This window comes from Heloderma suspectum, chromosome 1 (assembly GCF_057233095.1).
Source record: "Heloderma suspectum isolate Gila_16-S chromosome 1, 16-S_ref, whole genome shotgun sequence".
NCBI classification, from domain to species: Eukaryota; Metazoa; Chordata; class Lepidosauria; order Squamata; family Helodermatidae; genus Heloderma; species Heloderma suspectum.
In genome coordinates, this window is record NC_139458.1 from 208,494,513 (window position 1) to 208,509,030 (window position 14,518).

General features: G+C 39.8%; 1 protein-coding gene across 1 annotated transcript in view; it reads left to right on the forward strand.

Moving 5' to 3' along the window:
• SGO2 (shugoshin 2) overlaps positions 1-14,518 on the forward strand; it is a 28,871-nt gene that overhangs the window by 10,445 nt on the left and 3,908 nt on the right. The window contains exons 3-8 of the mRNA XM_084817105.1: positions 437-534; positions 1,785-1,862; positions 2,899-2,990; positions 3,720-3,949; positions 5,731-7,446; positions 11,926-12,064. Coding sequence (XP_084673231.1) covers positions 437-534; positions 1,785-1,862; positions 2,899-2,990; positions 3,720-3,949; positions 5,731-7,446; positions 11,926-12,064 — 2,353 coding nt within the window. The remainder of the gene's footprint in view (positions 1-436; positions 535-1,784; positions 1,863-2,898; positions 2,991-3,719; positions 3,950-5,730; positions 7,447-11,925; positions 12,065-14,518) is intronic.

The window sequence follows — 14,518 nt, forward strand, 5'->3', positions numbered from 1 at the left end:
AAGGTTATGTTTGATAACACCTATACATTTTCCTGGGCCAAACTCTCTCAGAATTCTTTTTTTAATTTATTTTTTATTTTTTTATTACATTTCTATACTGTCCAATAGCTGAAGCTTCACCCAACAGCCAAAGTTATATTTATGACGGAAAGGAATGTTCATATATGCAGTCCAACCCAAGTTCTCTTAACATTATGTCCTCTCCGCCCAATTTTTGATGTTGGAAATTGTAGTTTTGGAATTGTCCAACTTTTACTTCTGGATTAGTATTATGTGAGGAGTGCTCATGGCTCAGTGTCTAGGAGTATGTGTTATATGATCAGAACACAAGAATTACAAATTCACATAGAGACAATTTTTGATGGAAGACAGTGGTATACTGCTGTGTGTGTTTCTGATGTCTAAAACTGTTATTTTGTCTTTTTATTTTATGCAGGCAACTCCTTGCTTTATAAGACTTCTCTGAAACACAATAATAAGGCATTGGCCATGGCCCTCAGTGCAGAGAAAGAAAATTCTCGGAGGCTGAAAAATGTAAACCTGTTATTACAGAAAGAAGTGGATGAGTTGCACTTGCAGAATGTCTTTCTTGGCCAAAAGCTAAATTGCCTGGTATATTCTTTAAAAGTGGGGGAGCTAATAACCCATTTTAAAAAGGTTAAAATTATCAGAATAAATAATTTCGGTATTTTCTTGTTTTAAGCTTAACTTTATCTCCTTGCCAAACCACCATAAAAAGCATTTATATGCAGGTGATTTAGGGTGCAATCCTGTACTTGAGATCTGATGACTGAGCGGTTATGGAATTCGGCAAAAACCCACTATGCTGGCAGAATGCCAGATATGCCACTGCCATGACAAATACACTGGCAGACTCAGATATAGTGGTGGAAAACACTACCAGCATAGACATTCCTCTAGAGGTATACCAGAAAAGCTGAAACAGGGTGGAGTTACAGTCAGGATTAGGGGAGCACAGAAGGGGAACACACTGAATCCTAAACCCCTTCAATCCATGGCCATACCCCTGCTAACAAGGCAACTTTACACCCATTGACTTTAATGGGAGGGGAAAATATTAAAAAAAAAATAACCCCACGCACACACTTTGGTGGCTGCCTCAATCACCATACTTGACTTCAGGCCAGGGGCTTTGCCCTTAAAGGATTCATGCTTCAGGGGCGGGGAGGGGGGCGCTTGGTTAACTCATAAGGTCTCAGCTCACTGTCAACCTTTGTTGGAACAAAATGCTTACTTGGAGATTTCCATGGTGTGAGGGCATTGCTGACTATACCACTGGGGCTGATGGAAATGGGGCACTGTGGTGTCATCTTGCATGTTGTTTGTGTGATGATGCCAGGGTATGTGTCCCCTCATACATTCTTTGGCTCCCTCTGCATGTGGGAGGCATGTGGGTGTTGGTGGCGGCACAGTCCCTGATTGGTTGGCACTGGTGGAGTTTGCAGAGATGCTGTCAGGGTGTCTGTAATTTGTACACCATCTTGTACTTGCTGGATATGTGCTTTGTCCCTTCCACTCCTGTGCTGAGCACAATTGGATACAGCAGCTGTTTTGCTAGCACGGCAGTGGTTTATCTCCATTCCCAGCATAATGTGAGTACAGGATTGCTCAGACCCTCGCAGATAAAATATATTAGTTCTCAAAATGGTTTCTTTCTTTGACCTTACATTAAGAATATTTTAATCTATCATTTGGTTCTAGTTCTCTTTATTTGTGTAAAGGTTGCTTATATTTTAACGTTTTTTAATCTCTTTTATATACAGAATAAAAATCTCATAGAAATAGAAGCATTTTTGAATAATAACCTTTTAACTGCAATTGAAATGAGCACCCTTTCTGAGGTATGTTTCTATTGTGATCATTATTACATTATAAACTGAAGGGGTGATGACTATTATATTGGTGTATTCATTTTGTTAAAATAGTTCGCCGTGTTTTATTATAAATGCAGTTATTTTGCTTACCAATACTAATTTTTCTCTGATTTTTCAGAAGTTAGCTCTGGAATTACTTTGAGATCTAATGAAAGTACAGGACAAGAGTCATGCTGGTGATTCAAAACAGTCCTATCCAGTGTTGACATATTTAGATAGACATAAATATTGATATACTCAAGACACACATGATACTGCGGTACAAAATAGCTGATGCTTTTCTAGGAGTAAATTTATACCTTGTATACAAAATAACAGTGCATGAATTAAAGCACTTTGTAATTCTTCAGAATGAACATTTTCTATTATAAATGTTGTTCAAAGAGTGCGCGAGTTCTACATTTTAATTAAATAATTATATTTTGTGAGCAAATATTTTATTGCCCTGTACATGTGTACATTTGTGTGCTTTATACATATATTGCCTAGTTAACACCTGCTAAGGCTGAGCTAAGGGGGTTAGACTTGGTCTTATAGGCCCCTTCCAACCCTACTATTCTATGATTCTATTATTTTCATTACCTAATGTGCTCATTAATTAATGTTTCCCTTGAAAGTCCTAATATTCCAAAGCACAGGTAGGCAACTTTTGGGGGCCCGCAGGCACATTTGACATTTTGAAAAAGTGTCCTGGGTACAACCACAAGTTGTTGTGGGAGGTAAATTGTAGGGAGCACCCTCTTTTCTGGATTTTCACTTTTATTGTCCCCCTTCTGGATTTTCACCCCCCCCCCATTTTTCAACAGGGCACCCTTTTCCCAACCTCTATTGAAGTCTATGGAGCAAAATCACTCCATTGACTTTAACAGATGTAGAGAAAAGCATGGCCATCCTGAGCAGACTCGGGACTTGGTGGGCGCCATACACCCATTGGTGTTGTGTTGCCGACCCCTGCTCCAAAGCCTGAATATATTGTCTTCTCTCTTTTTTTTCTTTTAAATAGCATATTCCAAAACCTCTAAAACCTGTAGCATTGGAAGGAGACCAATACAAAAGTTTTGGTCATCAGTCTGAGATTTCTGGTCACCATATTAGGTAATATTTGAGATTCTTTATTAAACTAAATTAGAATGTAAAACTTTCATAAAATCTTTCAAAAGATTTTTGAAAGATCAATGCTAGAACAGCGCTACATTCCAAGGCTGCTGTAGAGTTTATGTTTTGTACTCAGAAAAAAATACTTGTATTCCTGAGTACAAAATATACTCACGCAGGACATAATACAGTCATATGTAAATTCATTGTGGAGTTTGGCTGCAATCCTGTGTACAGCTTAACTGTTAAAATACCATTGAGGTAGATAGGATTCAAGCAGCCTATATGTAGGATTGCAGTATTTGCTGGCAAAATAACTGACAGTGGGGGTCTGCTACTTTCTGATCCATCACTTGTGTGTATCTTGCCTGCAAAAGCCACAATTTATACCGGTACATACTATTCACCATTTCCATGTATTTTATACTTGGTGATAGTTTTATCGATTATTCCTTCATATCATATTGGAATAAAGAAAAACAGATTTTTAAAAGATTGTGATTTTTGTTGAATTAAAAAAAAGTCTACCTTCATGCTCTTAGCAAAATGTATTTATACTCTGACCCAAGGCAGCTATAACCTATAACCTATATTATCAGTCTTTGCTTTTTTAGTGTAACCTGAAACACTATCACAATCAGATCTTGTTTTCTACTTATTTTTTATTTTTATATTAAGGAATATTATCTACACTTAATAACTTTCTCTTTCATAAAAAATTTCTTTTAGAGCTATTGGGCGACTTGTGAGTGCTCCTTATATTAAAGAACATGATGGAAAAAAACAAAGTAACATGCCTGTATGTGAAGCAGATCATCTTATTAAACAGATCCCTATACCATCAAAGGAAACTGCAACAGATAAAATCAACACTGAATTATTAATTTCTGAGAAAATGCCAAAATCAAGTGAAACAAATACAATGGAAACAGTATTTGTCACAAATACATTTTCAAAAGGTATTTATTTTTATTTATTGTATTGTATTTATTTTATTGTATTCACTTCATTATTCCCTGTTATAATTTTCCACCAAAAGTTAAAAAATGCAGGTGTCCCTTTAGAATAAGAAAACAAAACAAAATACAAGTTGGACACATCAGCATGTTATAGAGAAGTAAGTAATCCTGTTACCCCAAAAGTATTTTTTTCAACTATATTTTTAACTACTAAACAGGATGCTTTCATACATGCTATTTAAAGCACTGGAGTGGGCTGAAGAAATTGATATAACATGATTTTTTCAGTATCAGGTGTCCAGGTTTGCTCAGGTATCCATAATATATGTAAAAATTATAGACAGTTTCAGTCACACAGTGCATGTTGACATGTAAATTGCTAATAATTGTGCTCTCCTGGACATGTGTTGATGATGCCAGCTTTTAGGGCAATATTCTTCGTAGCAAATATCAAACATAACCCCAATTGTCACTACTCTTATGTCTCTCTAAAGTTGTCATTCACAAATTGAAGATTAGAACAAGTATACTACAGAAGGAAAAAAAACCAAACCATTTTCCTTTATTGTATTGGGAGAAGTCTCTAATTGCTGTTATGGTTCTCTGGCGAAAACAGGGCTTGAGGATGCAGAATTTAGGCTACAGAAGAAGAGCAGAACAGAAAGAGGGCAGGTTTCTCATTACTTCCCATTATGATTACTTTCTACATTTACCCACAGAATGTTCTTCATTCTCCACTGATCCATTTTATTGCTGTCTGCTGAAGAGTGATTCTGGCCTCCATTTATATGTAACTGAGGGACTTCATAATGTGTAAGATTGGGGGTGGGGGTGGGGATGGTAACGGTTGGACAGGAGAGGGTTAATGGAGCCAGAAGTAAGTACTGCTGGAGTTAATAGTGTCAAAGTTACCAGGCACATCTTTGTTAGGGAAAATACAAGTAAATGAGTCAACAAGGTTAGGAGATGGTTGGAGAAGATGACTCATTCCTATTCCGTCTTCTACCAAGAGAGAGGGGGCAAACTAGAGAAAGAGGCAGGGACAGATCAAGTGCCTTGGGGGCCATGTCTGCTCCCATTTGGAAAGGCAGTGGGATTTGTTTGCCTGTCAGAGCATTAAGCTGTGCCTCCACCTATGCTCAAGCTGTATATTTGTAAATAAAGTCAAATGGCATTACTAAATGACATAAGCCTCTAGTGATCTCCTTCCAAACCTGGATGAGTGCTGCCTCTCCTGGAACTTCTCATTGCCCAGGGAAATTGGAGCGAGCGTAACAATATGTTTGTAAGTGGGTAGAGATGAGGACCTAAAAGATTCTTCTAACTATTATCAGCAAGCAAGAAATGACTGTAATATATGTGTAGTAAAGCAAAAACTATTTATAATCTCAATCTAAAGGGAACATTGTGTGTGTGAGGAGAGAGAGAGAGAGAGAGAGAAGATAATTAATATTTCTTAGTGGAGCAAATTTGGAAGCTACTTTGAGGGCAGTTATATGACAGGCAATATTATCAGAAATATCAATAGATATAATAATTTAATCATAACTTTTCTTAAAATTTCTGAAGGAATTATGGTTTTTGAAAAGGTGCTTACAGCATAGCAATGAATCATCTTCCAGATAGGAGAGATACATCAAAGAAGTGCCAATATTACTGCTAAGGCCCATGAACTGTTCAAGTGGTACTTCATGATCATGAAAGCCGCTGTGCATAATCCATAGCAATATGAATTAATTTGTACATTTTAAGTTGTTTTCCTGATTTTGCTTTATTTGCAGAAAATCAGTCATGTGTGGAACAAATATCTAATAATACCTTAATGTCGGATCTTAATAATGTATCTTCTGTAAGAGCACATGAAAGACATTCAAAAGCACATAATAGTCCACTTCCAATCCATGGCTATGTGACTGAAAGGAAGAAACAAGGGATGTCCTGTATATCAAAGGCTCAACTTATAAACAATTCTGAGACAAAATTAGACCAAAAAAGCATGTTGAATTGTGGCACTGGCAAAGTCTGCACTACTAATGAGACAGGTAACCAGACAGCCCCGAATGGTGTTTCACACACTGAATTATCTCCCCAATCTAGCAATGAGCTTGTGCACATAAATAAAGTACATTTTATAAATGATCAAAAATCAGAAGAAACTGTATATGATGCTGACATGGAACTGACTGCTAGTGAACTAGGGGAGATACTCATAATTAAATCAAAAGCCAAAGAAAAGAATGCTAATATAGTCAAAGCTGATAAGATTTCAGCAAATTTGAGAAAAGTGAAATATTCAAATACAGAAAAACAGATCAAAGATAAATACAACAATAAACCTAAACAAATTATTGAAAAGGTTCCAAGTAACTGCAAGGTTAACAACATCAGAAGTATTGAATCTAAAAAAAATCTACCACACGAAAAAGAATTGTTTCCAAGAACGCAGGAAATGAAATTGAAGGACACCACTGAACATGATGTTGTAGAAGATTCCAAAACTAGTAACAAGGATGATGGACAGATGCGTCTAGTAGATCTAAAGTGTCAGCTGCAAACTGCTAATATTTTACAAACAGAAAAAATGAAAGACATAATTTCTGAAACAGCAGACAATTCAGGCAACCAAGCTCCAGAACAAGACTTTAGTGCATCTAGTAGTAAAGTACTCAAAAGCTTGCCACCAGTCGAAAGTGATGTCTCTGAAGTAATGGCTACAAAACAGGATTTAGATGTAAATGAGGAGACCTGTCCTGTTCCTTCCAAAATCAACAAAGCAAATTACTATGAAATGGAAAATGAGCAGTATGTAAGAAGAAATTTGAAGGGATTTAGTTCAAATGAATACATACCTAATAGCCAGAAAAAACAAGGTCAAAAGACCAATATAAAAAGCGGATATAACCATAGAGAAGTTACTTGCAACTGTAGCAGAACAACAGAGAGATCTACTCATGCTTTAGGTGCTCCAAAAACAGATGAAATTCATGAAGAGTTTTCAAGAGATGATAAAAGGAAAATCTTTGCAAAAGCTAGCCGGAAGACATATATTATATACCCAAGCTCACTTAATCAGAAAAAAACTTCTGTGAAACAAGAACTAGAAGATGAAAATATTGCACATACTGATATCCATATGACAGCTGAAAACATACAAAGAAGTTTTGATGTTCAGAGTGTTACAACTTCATGCTCTGTAAAGGAGGCTGAATTTTTTGTTGAAACATTCCCCCCAAAAGTAGCTTCAGTATCAATGCCATGCAGAAAGACATACATTGTTTGTACATGTGATCAAGATAAAAGCAAAGACAAAGACAAAGTTATTGCTAAGAATATTGAAAGAACTATTGGATTCTGTACAGTTCCAAAACATGTTCCAATTTTGAAGAACCCTGAAGTTTTACAAAGCAATTATCAAGAAAAAAATGACTGTGTTTCTAAAGAGAAGGTGGACATACTTTGTGAAGAGTCTTGCAACAGAACACCAATACCAAACTCTGGTATGTATAGCCCTAATTGGGGTAGAGGTGGAACAATTTACTTTGGCCCAAAGCTTAGAAACCCTCCCTAAACGAAATGTATAGAATATATATACATATGCACAGAACTGTCATAGATTGCATCTCTTTCATTCCATGGCCTTTTGCCCCAACTCTTTACAACTTCTTTCTGTATAGCCATATTTCTGCCAACTGAGGTTTGTATGGTATAATGGGAGGAAGCAGTCTTTCAGGTATCCTGGCCCCAAGCTGTGTAGGGCTTTATAAGCACCAGCATCTTAAACTTAATTTTTCAGAAACAGATTGGGAGCCAGTGCAGTTGACAGAAGACCTGTATAATACAGTCAACAAAGCGCACATCACAAAGCAAACTGGCCACTGCATTTTGCACTAGCTGTCATTTCTGAACACTCTTGAAGGACAGCCCCAAGTAGAGCACATTGCAATAATCTAAATGAAAGGAGATTAAGGGTGCAATCCTAACTAGATAGGCGTCCGCCTCCAAATTTGCCTATCCAAAGCAAGGCAGGAGAGACATGGGGGAATTGTTCCCTACACGCCTCTCCTGCCTTGCTATCTTTCTCTAGACAGCTGTTTTCAGTTGTCTAGCGGTGGGGCGGAGGGGCAACTGGGAGAGGAAGCTGCCGTACAACACATTGGATGTGTCGTACGTGCAGCTCCGCTCTCCCCACCCTGGAACATCCCCAGCCCCGCCCCTTTTCAGTCACTTCGCACTCCTCTTGCGAGCGTGGAGGACGGGGCTTCTCCACGCTGCCTCAGAAGCAGCGCGGACAAGGGAAGAGGTTGGTTTTCTGGGAACCAACCTCGGAGCGCGGGCTCCGAGGTCGGTTCCCAGAAATGAGCATATCCTGTGGCCCCCTAGACAGTGTCTAGTGGCTATAGGATTGCTCCCTAAGGTGTGGATCACTGTGGCCAGATCAGCCTTCTCCAGGAAGGGGTAGGACTGGTGCACCAGTTGAAGTTCACTTCATACATCATCATCATCATCATCATTAATTATAATAATTTCATTTCCATACCATCCAATAGCCAAAGCTCTCTGGGCAGTTCACAACAATTCACAAGATAAAATACAGCATAAAAATTAAAAATATACAAAATTTAAACAGCTAAAAACAATTTTATAAAATACTAGACCTGTTCAGACAGCTGGCATACGTGTCCCATTATATGTCATTAAATGCCAGGCAGTAGGGGGCAGTCTTAACTTGGTGCCAGAAAGATGAGACTGTTGGCACCAGGCCAACTCAGTGGGGAGATCATTCCACAATCAGGGAGCCACCACTGAAAAGTCTGTCTCCCTTGTTGCTACCTTCCAAGCCTCCCCTGGAGGTGGCACTCCAAGGAAGGCCCCATCGCAGTGTCTGGGTGGGTTCAGCTCAGGAGAGGCGTTCCATCAGGTATTATAGTCCTGAGCGATGTAAGGCTTTATAGGTTAAAAACAGCACCTTGAATCGGGCTTGGAAACATAGAGGCAACCACTGCAAGTGGGCCAGAATTGGTGTTATATACTCAGATATTCTAGTCCCAATTATTAATCTGGCTGCTGCATTTTGGACAAGCTGCAGCTTCTGAACAGTCCTCAAGGGCAACCCCACGTAGAGCACATTGCAGTAATCTAACTTGGAGGTTACCAGAGCATAGACAACTGAAGCCAGGTTATCCCTGTCCAGACAGGGGCCTAGCTGGGCCACCAGCCAAAGCTGGTAGAAGGCACTCCGTGCCAATGAGGCCACCTGAGCCTCAAGTGACAGTGATGGCTCCAAGAGAAACCTCAAGCTATGAACCTGCTCCTTCAAGGGGCGTGCAACCCCATCCAGAACAGGTTGAGCATCTTCCACCCAGTCAGAAGATCCTGTCATATATCTGATGAAATGAGCTGTGGTCTGTGAAATCTCACACAACATTAAATCTGTTAGTCTTTAAAGTGTCACAAAACTTTTTTTTTTTTTTTGTATTTGCTCTAAAAGACTTAAGATGGCTACCCTGCTGGAATTTGAAACTGTGTATCTGCCACATGTAGTAGCAGTGTTTCCATGGTGAATATTGTAAAGTGTTAAGGTGGCATACACTGGTACATACTGAACGGCATGTGCTAAAAAAGCCTTGACTGGCTGCATCTCCCTAGCACATGTCACTCCATGTTTGCAGATGTGCATCTCCCTTTTACACTCAATATAAAGTTTGAATTGGCCCTCAGTGTAATCACACATGGTGCTTCTATGCTACCAATCATATCTCTGACATGACTGGATGATAATATTTGGAATTTATCTTCACTTTAGCAGCTCAAACTTGAAATATTACAGCATCTACTTTTTAATCACAAAGTCCAGTTCAAATATGGTAGCTAACTAGTGAATGGATTATGATATAGATATAGATATCAATGTGGTAGGGCTGTCAACCAATTATAGATCTTTAGTAGATTCATCACCTGCCTTTTAATTAACTGATGTGGTTAAACTGAATTGAAGTACAGTCAGGGCCAGAAATATTGGAACAAGGATAACTGTTTTGGCAGTTGGCCTCTGTACACCACCACACTGAAGTTGAAAGGAAACACCCAGATGGGAGCGAAGTCAGGACTTCCAGCTGTAATGCAAGGGGTTTGACAAAAGTGGGACACTAACCATTCAGGAAGGACAGCCAGTGGCATACACACACACACCCCATCGTTGGTGGCTCATAAGTAATGGAACAAACCAACATCATTTCAAACTTAAGGATTGCCTTTAATACCTGGATGAAAATCCTTTGCAGTCAACGACTGCCTGACGTCTGGAACCCATGGACATGACCAAATGCTGAGTTTCCTCCCTCGAGATGCTTTGTCAGGCCTTTACTGCAGCTGCCTTCAGCTGCTGCTTGTTTGTGGATCTTTCTGCCTTCAGTCTTGTCTTCAGTAAGTGAAAAGCATGCTCTATTGGGTTGAGATCAGGTGACTGACTTGGCCATTGCAGAACATCCCACTTCTTTGCCTTGAGAAACTCTTGGGTAGCTTTTGCTGTATGTTTTGGGTCATTATCCATCTGCAATATGAAGCGGCGTCCTATCAGTTTGGCAGCATTCGGCTGAATCTGAGCAGAAAGTATAGCCCTATACACTTCAGAATTCATCCTGCTGCTTTTATCAGCAGTCGGGTCATCAATAAACACCAGTGACCCGGTTCCATTGGCAGCCATACATGCCCATGCCATAACACTGCCTCCACCATGTTTGACAGATGATGTGGTATGCTTTGGATCATGAGCTGTTCCTTTCCTTCTCCATACTTTTCTCTTCCCATCATTCTGGTACAAGTTAATCTTGGTTTCATCAATCCAAAGAAACTTATTCCAGAACTGGGCAGGCTTTTTTAGGTGTTTGCTGGCAAAGACTAATCTGGCCTGTCTGTTCTTGAGCGTTACCAGTGGTTTGCACCTTGTTGTGAAGCCTCTGTATATACATTCATAAAGCGGTCTCTTGACTGTAGATGCTGACAATGACATGCCTACCTCCTCAAGAGCGTTCTTGACCTGGCTAGATGTTGTGAAAGGGTTCCTCTTCATCCTGCTGCTTTTATCAGCAATCAGGTCATCAGCAGAATTCTGTGGTCATCCACTTTAGTTGTGTTCCGTGCCTTGTTGCTGAGCTTGCCAGTTAATTCCTTCTTTTTCAGGATGTTCCAAACTGTTGTGTTGGCCACTCCCACTGTTTTTGCGATCTCTCTGATGGGTTTATTTTGTTTCCTCAGCCTAATGATGGCCTCCTTCACACGCATGGACACCTCTTTGGGCCTCATTTTGGGAGTTCCAGTGAACAGCTACCAAATGCAAATGTAACACTCAGAACCACCTCCAGGCCTTTTATCTGCTTGATTGGTCATGGGGTACCCAGTAAACAGGCCACACCTGGCCATGCAGCTGCTTGCCAGCCATTTGTTCCATTACTTATGAGCCACCAACGATGGAGGTGTGTGTATGCCACTGGCTGCACTTCCTGAATGGTTAGTGCCCCACTTGTCAGACCCCTTGAATTACAGCTGGAAGTCCTGACTTCACTCCCATCTGGGTGTGTTTCCTTTCAACTTCAATGTGGTGGTGTACAGAGGTCAACTGCCAAAACAGTTATCCTTGTTCCAATATTTCTGGCCCTGACTATATATTTGCACGCAACCAAGGCCTTTTAAAGATAAAAGTTAATTAATTACATTTTCATCCTATTCTCCAAAGAGCAAACAAGGTTGTCTACCCAATTTTATCCTCACAACAACCCTGTGAGATAATTTGGGCTAAGAGATGGTGACTATCTCAACGTCACCAAGTGTTATGATTGAGCAAGATTTGAACCCAGCTTTCTCCAGTTTAAGTTTGGCACTCTGTTCACTTTGCTACAGTGTGTCTCCAGAAAACTATAATTAATTAATGCCTCAGAAATTATTTGCGTTAAGTAATTCAAGTGAAGTTGTATTCACAGGGAGTAAACCTCTCCAAGAACTGACAAATATCTGTGTGCGTTCCCTTCAAAAACCCAAGAAAGATTTAGAACAAAATTCCATGCCACCTATTAGACGCAGGCGAGCAACAGTTTGCTACAAAGAACCCAATATCAAGAGGTTAGTATTTAATAAATAGATTTGAAGATATTTTTCTCCTAGTTTTGTTATATTGAAAGTCATTGCTAAGGATGTTTTACATCATATTTTGAAATAGTTATTTATCAAGTACATACTTATACTGAAATGCATATGCAGTGATTAAAAACAGAATTCCAGAAATGGTTTTTAGAAGTCCATAGAATAAAATGTTTGTGTTTATTGAAAAAATTTCCATAGTCTGCTGATTCCATGAATGCTGATTCCAATATTTCCCCAAATATACATTTGATTTTTGCATTTGTAACATCTTTAAATAAGCATGCACGTACATACTGGCAGAGCTATACCCCATACTTAAATTAGTTGAATAGCAATTTTATCTCCTTGGAAAAGCTAGGGAGCTGTAGTTTTTGCAAGTGTGGCAAGGAATTTCTAAAAGAGAGTTATGATTCTTTTGGGGAAGCCAAGTTTATAAAGAGGATAAGGCCCCTTCATGGATCACTGCCTTGTTGTGGCGAAGGGGCTTACGTAACTCAGTGAAGCCATAAGCTATGCCATGCAGGGCCACCCAAGACGGACAGGTCATAGTGGAGAGTTCTGACAAAATGAGGTCCATTGGAGAAGGAAATGGCAACCCACTCCAGTATTCTTGCCAAGAAAACCCCATGGAACGTATCACAAGGCTAAAAGATATGACACCGGAAGATGAGCCCCTCAGGTCGGAAGGTGTCCAATATACTACTGGGGAAGAGTAAAGGGAATTTCCAAGTAGCGCCAGGAAGAGTGAAGCGGCTGGGCCAAAGCTGAAAGGACACTCAGCTGTGGATGTGTCTGGTAGTGAAAAGAAAGTCCGATGCTGTAAAGAACAATATTGTTTAGGAACCTGGAATGTAAGATCAATGAATCAAGGTAAGCTGGAGGTGGTCAAACATGAGATGGCAAGATTGAACATCGACATCTTGGGAATCAGTGAACTAAAATGGACAAGCATGGGTGAATTTAATTCAGGTGACCATCATATCTATTACTGTGGGCAAGAATCCCTTAGAAAAAATGGAGTAGCACTCATAGTCAACAAAAGGGTGGGAAAAGCAGTACTGGGGTACAATCTCAAAAATGGTAGAATGATCTCCGTATGAATCCAAGGCAAACCATTCAACATCACAGTAATTCAAGTCTATGCCCCAACCACTGAGGCTGAAGAAGCTGAGGTTGATCGGTTCTATGAAGACCTACACCTTGAGGAACTAGGGGACTGGAATGCTAAAGTAGGAAGTCAAGAAATCACCGGGATAACGGGCAAGCATGGCCTTGGTGTACAAAATGAAACAGGACAAAGGCTAATAGAGTTTTGCCAAGAGAACACACTGATCATAGCAAACACTCTTTTCCAACAGCACAAGAGGCGACTCTACACATGGACATCACCAGATGGTCAATATCGAAATCAGATTGATTATGTACATTGCAGCCAAAGATGGAGAAGCTCTATGCAGTCAGTAAAAACAAGACCTGGAGCTGACTGTGGCTCAGATCATGAGCTTCTTATTGCAAAATTTCGGCTTAAATTGAAGAACGTAGGGAAAGCCACTAAACCATTCAGATATGACATAAATCATATCCCTTATCATATCCTTAAAAGATGATGCTGTTAAAGTGCTGCACTCAATATGCCAATGAACTTGGAACTCTCAAGAGTGGCCACAAGACTGGAAAAGGTCAGTTTACATTCCAATTCCAAAGAAGGGCAATGCCAAAGAGTGTTCAAACCACCGTACAATTGCGCTCATTTCACATGCCAGCAAGGTTATGCTCAAAATCCTACAAGCTAGGCTTCAGCAGTATGTGAACCGAGAACTACCGGAAGTACAAGCTGGGTTTCGAAGAGGCAGAGGAACTAGAGATCAAATCGCCAACATTCGCTGGATCATGGAGAAAGGAAGAGAATTCCAGAAAAACATCTATTTCTGCTTCATTGACTACGCTAAAGCCTTTGATTGTGTGGATCACAACAAATTGTGGAAAATTCTTAGAGAGATGGGAGTACCAGACCACCTTACCTGTCTCCTGAGAAACCTGTACGAGGGTCAAGAAGCAACAGTAAGAACCGGACATGGAACAACCGATTGGTTCAAAATCGGGAAAGGAGTATGACAAGGCTGCATATTATCGCCCTGCTTATTTAATTTATATGCAGAGTACATCATAAGAAACGCCAGGTTGGATGAATCACAGGTCAGAATTAAGATTGCCGGGAGAATTATCAACAACCTCAGATACGCAGATGATGCCACCCTAATGGCAGAAAGCGAAGAGGATCTAAAGAGCCTCTTGTTGAGGGTGAAAGTGGAGAGTACAAAAGCTGGTTTGAAACTCAACATTAAAAAAACTAAGATCATGGCATCTGACCCCATCACTTCCTGGCATATAGAAGGGGAAGAAATGGAAGCAGTGACAGATTTTATTTTCTTG